Source organism: Biomphalaria glabrata, chromosome 12 (assembly GCF_947242115.1).
Source record: "Biomphalaria glabrata chromosome 12, xgBioGlab47.1, whole genome shotgun sequence".
NCBI lineage: Eukaryota > Metazoa > Mollusca > Gastropoda > Planorbidae > Biomphalaria > Biomphalaria glabrata.
Genome location: NC_074722.1, coordinates 3806336 through 3812371, shown reverse-complemented (window position 1 = coordinate 3812371; position 6036 = coordinate 3806336). Strand labels below are relative to the sequence as shown.

Genomic DNA, 6036 nt, shown 5'->3' with positions numbered 1-6036 from the left:
ATTTTACAATAAAAAAAAATTTTACAATAGAAAAAAATGTTTATAATGAATAAAAGTTTTTTAAATCAAGTTTTCAATAAAAAAAAAAAGTTTACAATAACAAAAAAAGTTTACAATAAAAAAAAAATTTTAAATCAAGTTTTCAATAAAAAAAAAGTTTACAATAAAAAAAAAGTTTACAATAAAAAAAATTGTTAACAATAAAAAAAAAAAAAAAAAAATTCTATTTTATGCCGCTGGCGAACTTTTTTTTTTTTACTAGCGATTCAATAACTAAATTAGAATTCTAAAGAATGTGTTCCTTTTTATGTTTACCTCGCCCCAACCCTGTCCCCCCCCCCCACCCAAAAAAAAAACATCCTTGTTACTCCCATGTATAAATCTACTTAATGTTTTAGATTTCGTGATTTAGATCCAGACTTGGAAACATTAAAAGACAGCTGTCTAGTCTAGAATACGGATCTAGTTAGAGATTTACAATGTATCAATATGTGATATCAACAATAGAAGTATACATGCATATTGTCATAGTCAAATTCTAGCAGTCTAGCTCAGCGGCGTCACTCTTGTCAGTGTCACAATTGTTAGTTAACTCTTTTTGTTGAACCAACCCCCCTTTTTTTTTTATTGTTACTCAAATGTAAAATGAGTTTCAATTCTTTTAAAACATCCAACTCTTTATGACATCTATTCCATTGTGATTGCAAGTTTTACAACGAAACTCAATTAAAATTAGAAACAGACTTAACATCACCTGAAAAGGTTTCCGTTGTTATACTTTGAGACAGAAATGGTATAACTTTGGGCTGTGTCATTTAATCTTTAAAATACTGTCTAAATTTGTCTGTTTTATTCTTATTATCTTTTCCGATGTGTCTGCTTTTTGCCAAGAAATAATTTTTCCAACTTGAGTTTCACCCCCAAAAGGGTGTCACCCGGTGTAGACCGCACCCCTCGCACCACCCTAGTAACGCCACTGGTCCAGCTAATGATTTCTACATTAGAGCTATGCACAATGCTCCTAAACTTTTATCTATTTATTTATCTCTGCACTGAATACAAGCACTGACGCGCGTGTTCATAAGAGACCATATTTAATTTTAAGAAGATTCAAAATACAAGAACTTTTTTTTTCTTTCTTCAAGTTCCACATTTGAAGCTCAAATATGTAAAAATAATGTTATAGTCAGTAGTCGTCTGCTGGCATGTTGTTCAGTTCCGGACTGAGTTTAAAGACCTACGAAACACACTAAAAGCAACCTTCAACACCTTTGTTTTCTGGACTGTCGTTTCGGCGGTCCCGGGTTCTAACTCCGCCTAATGCCACCCCCTCCCTCGTCCTGTTTCGGTTATGATGTAACAATCTTCAAATTTGAAGGAATATCCGAACGATGTCTTGATTAATTGATTAATTGATTAATTGTTATGATTACATGGACTCCTTATCAAATATAAACATCTTTCCACAAATTTTTCACTTAAGCATTCAATATTGATATTTAATAAACAAAGAATTATTTCCCTTTAAAATTTAAAACAATAACATTTATTAGAAAATAATAAAATAGCAATAATTTATAAAATACTGATTCATAACTTTCAGAATAGTAGAATTGTATGACAACTATACAAGTTATTAAAATATTGCACACATAATCATGAAACTTGTCAAGAGAAGTAACCCGCAAGGTCATCGCGCTGTATGCGAGAGAAATAATTTGTGTTACAATAGACCCAGCGAAAACTCTCCTGGTAAAGTTTATGCAAGATAAGACTTATCGCTGATTGGTCGTAGAGGTGGCACAGACCGTACATGATTGGTCCGTCCTGCTCCCGCCAAAGTTTAAACATGTCCTTGCTCTGTCTGCACGTTCCCATAAATCTGTCGGGCGGACACATGCACTCGGCAGTGAGTGCGCATGCGGCCCAGGGCGCCAAGATGGCCCTGTCGACAAAGATCTCGTTGTGGTATATACCAAAAGTAGCTTTGGCCATCCCCAGGGCGAAATAGGCGCATGGTTCGTCGCCAAAGAAGTGGTACATGCTGCGGAAAGTTCTGAAAGCGGAAATGACGTTGCTGCCCCCAATCTGTACACCACGCTTTCTGGCGTTGCCAATGACAACCTGGATGTTCTCGGTCTGGTCAAGGAAACGCACAGAGGCGTCCATCCAGACGATGATGTTGGCCTTCTGCAGCATCGACTTGATCATGACAGGCTTCCAAGAATAACATCTCAACTCGCGGAGGAATTCCGGGAAAACCTCAAATGGAAAGTGCAGATACTGACATCTACAGTTCTTCATCATTAGCGCTTTCTCTTGAGATGTCAGCCCAATGTCGTAAAAAATGAGCGTAAAGTTTTTCAGAATTGGAAATAGGTTTGTGTGTACGGTTTGGAGTAAAGCTTGAGACTCGTTAAAATGGTTGGAAGAGGCGGCGGTTAGAAGAATAATGTCGTAAAATCCTTCGACTTTCTTCGCCATCTTCCGTAAAAGTTCGTGCTGCGTCGGGCTGAGACGAAGCTTATTCGGCCCAACGAGTTGCTGCACTCTGGCTTTCGGATCGTCCGGCAGCTGAGTCCGCAAACATCGCTTGCTGCCTTCGCAGCTGTTGGCGAGGACAGATTTATTCCTGCAAGTTGGTTTCAGTGGTTCTATATTCACATCGTAGACAGCTGCCAACTTTTGTGTTAGAATGTTTCCGAGAATCTCAATCTCATCTTTAATGGAAACGACTTCTCCAACACTTTCTGAGATGTCTTCATTGCTAGAATCATCGTCATTGTCTTCAACATCACCAATTTTATCATCATCTGATTCATCTTGCTTGTTTTTATCAAATTCACTTCCTTCAATACCATTATTGTTTCTTTCTAATCTACTGTCCTTTGCATGATAACTGTCTGTGGCTAACAAAATAGGTGGACCTGGATCACGCGCTAATGACCTTTCTGGAACATGTGGTTCTAAAATTCTCGTTTTAATCAGAGCGATCATAAAAGTAATTAAGACTACCAAAGTGATCAGCGATTTGAGAACCGTTGTAAGAGATAGACATCTTGCCATTGTAGTAACCTGAGGATAAAATCGTTCAAAGCTTTAATTGAGAAAGCTATAAACACATTCCTCGTCCCATATGCTAGGACAAATTTGTACAAATACTCCTTCTTCCCTAGTGCTATTAGAGCATGGAATGGGTTGCCTGAGCTAGCCAGGAAAACCAGTGACTTGGCAGAAGTTAAGTCATTGGTTAATATGCATGGCTAAATGAATGACGCATAGGATGTAATCATCTTCTTTTTTGAAGTAACGTCTGTATTACATAAGATAAGATAAGATAAACTTACACTAATAAGGATACGTGTTGATAGTAAGTAAACTAGCCCCTTTTCAGACTTTGCGATCTATAGGGCAGGTAATGTTAAGGTTTCTGTGGTACATGGTCAGTGAGGGTGTCATGTGTCCAGACCAACCACCTATACTTTTCCCCATCTAATGATGGGGTGGACTCAGAGGTGCCTTCACCGGGATCGAACCCAATACACCTCGGTTCGGAAGCCAAGTGTTTAACCATATAACCCCCACGACCCCGTAAAGGTGGATACAAATTCTCAGTCATGTTAGCAAACATTTGACATTAGGAAAGCTGCTTTGATTAGCGTGGCCAGCCAATACGCACTTATCTTATATAATACAAAATAGAAGATGATTACATCCAACGCGTCATGCATTTAGTCATGCATGTTAACCAATGACTTAAATTCTGCCAAGTCACTGGTTTTCCTTGCTGGCTCAGACAATCCATTCCATGCTCTAATAGCACTAGGAAAGAAGGAGTACTTGTAAAAATTTGTCCTAGCATATTGAACGAGGAATGTGCCATTATCTTTGTGTTAAGCTACTTAACTAAATCACTGATTAACTACTAAGTAAACTACAACAGCACTCAAACTTCCGAGTTATTCAAGGCTGTAGGTCATTGTGCCTCACAGACACTACAATACAGCCGCCACTGTCCCACCTCCCCCCTGATATAAAGTTGCTCCCCCTTCCTTTCCGCCACCCCCTTCCTTACACCCATTAATTCTGTCTATAGTCTATACAACTGGTTATAACCACAATTAATATTTCTATTATTAAGGTAAAACTTGCTGCCAACTTACCAACAAGAAAATTAGTTGCCAACTTACCAGAAGTCGAATTAATTGCCAACTTACTAAAACAAAAAAAAAGAAAACATTAATTGCATCTATACCACGTGATCAAATTACCTTTTTTTTTTTTTTTGCACATTGCAAGCTACATAACCATCAATTTTTTTTTTTAAATCTCATTTTTTTAAGGTAATGAATCACAAAAGCGGCGCCCTTGGGTGGGGCGCTGAACGATAAGATGGAATTATGTCTAGTAAAATAACATTCTCTTTATTAACTCTTTCTCTCCTAACTGATGATACCAGCGTTGATTCCACTAGAATGTGGTAAATAATTACGGAGAGAAAGAGTTAACAAAGACTCAACACTAATGTATTTAAAAATAAAAACAAAGACTACGCTAACATTTATTAACAAAACAAAACATCCTCTCATCAGTATATATAAACGAATTAGCAGCAACTACACAAGCTTATATAATACGAGCATATATTATAGATAGAAAGATGCATGGCCTCTTATGTTTGTTTAACGTGTTTTGGATGTTCCTTGTAAAATGTTTGTAACATGTTTCGGATGTTCCTTGTAAAATGTTTGTAACATGTTTCGGATGTTCCTTGTAAAAATGTTTGTAACATGTTTCGGATGTTCCTTGTAAAAATGTTTGTAACATGTTTCGGATGTTCCTTGTAAAATGTTTGTAGCATGTTTCGGATGTTCCTTGTAAAATGTTTGTAGCATGTTTCGGATGTACCTTGTAAAATGTTTGTAACATGTTTCGGATGTTCCTTGTAAAATGTTTGTAACATGTTTCGGATGTTCCTTGTAAAATGTTTGTAGCATGTTTCGGATGTTCCTTGTAAAATGTTTGTAACATGTTTCGGATGTTCCTTGTAAAATGTTTGTAGCATGTTTCGGATGTACCTTGTAAAATGTTTGTAACATGTTTCGGATGTTCCTTGTAAAATGTTTGTAACATGTTTCGGATGTTCCTTGTAAAATGTTTGTAACATGTTTCGGATGTTCCTTGTAAAATGTTTGTAACATGTTTCGGATGTTCCTTGTAAAATGTTTGTAACATGTTTCGGATGTTCCTTGTAAAATGTTTGTAACATGTTTCGGATGTACCTTGTAAAATGTTTGTTACATGTTTCGGATGTTCCTTGTAAAATGTTTGTAACATGTTTCGGATGTTCCTTGTAAAATGTTTGTAACATGTTTCGGATGTTCCTTGTAAAATGTTTGTAACATGTTTCGGATGTTCCTTGTAAAATGTTTGTAACATGTTTCGGATGTTCCTTGTAAAATGTTTGTAACATGTTTCGGATGTTCCTTGTAAAATGTTTGTAACATGTTTCGGATGTTCCTTGTTGACAGTCCGATGCGCATTCCGCATGACTAGGCAGCAGTTTGGTAATAAACTGTATTAATTTAAACTGTTAAGAGATGGGTTTGAGTTCCTTGTATTGTTACAGGATATTTTGAGTGGCATCACTAGAAGAGCAGAGCCTTGGAACATTGAAGATTGTGTATTTATTGAATTCAGTTTCGGTATAAGAGAAGTAGTCAAGAAGAGATAAGCCTCAAATAGGTTACACACCTCGGACCCAGAGTCCCAGACACGTCCACACCGCCTAGCAACGAGATACTGACAAAGCCAACTTGCCAAACAACCAGAAAGATAGACCGAATACATTTTCCAATAAGAAGAGCCATCTGGCCTGACATCTGTATGCCAGATTTCTCAAGTGGTAGTGATGAACTATGGGGTAAAATATTGAGGTCAAAACTGGGTCTGTGTTGCCACGTAGATAAATCCGCTCTCATTTGAAATCATGGGACTCGACGACCTTTTAATATGTAATCAATTGGGTGTAATACA

At 37.1% G+C, this 6036-nt stretch overlaps 1 protein-coding gene across 1 annotated transcript; it reads right to left on the bottom strand.

Moving 5' to 3' along the window:
- Positions 1-356: 356 nt before the first annotated feature.
- Positions 357-4213, bottom strand: LOC106065047 (uncharacterized). The gene is made up of 2 exons (XM_056005215.1): positions 4191-4213; positions 357-3075 (listed from the first exon to the last, which is right to left on the bottom strand). Exon 2 carries the CDS (start codon positions 3064-3066, stop codon positions 1669-1671), a length of 1398 nt encoding a protein of 465 aa, XP_055861190.1. The 5' UTR covers positions 3067-3075; positions 4191-4213; the 3' UTR covers positions 357-1668.
- Between the last annotated feature and the right edge of the window lie 1823 nt (positions 4214-6036).

Excerpts from the sequence above, each read along its gene's own strand:
- LOC106065047 (XM_056005215.1), bottom strand. The coding sequence starts at position 3,066 with ATGGCAAGATGTCTATCTCTTACAACGGTTCTCAAATCGCTGATCACT.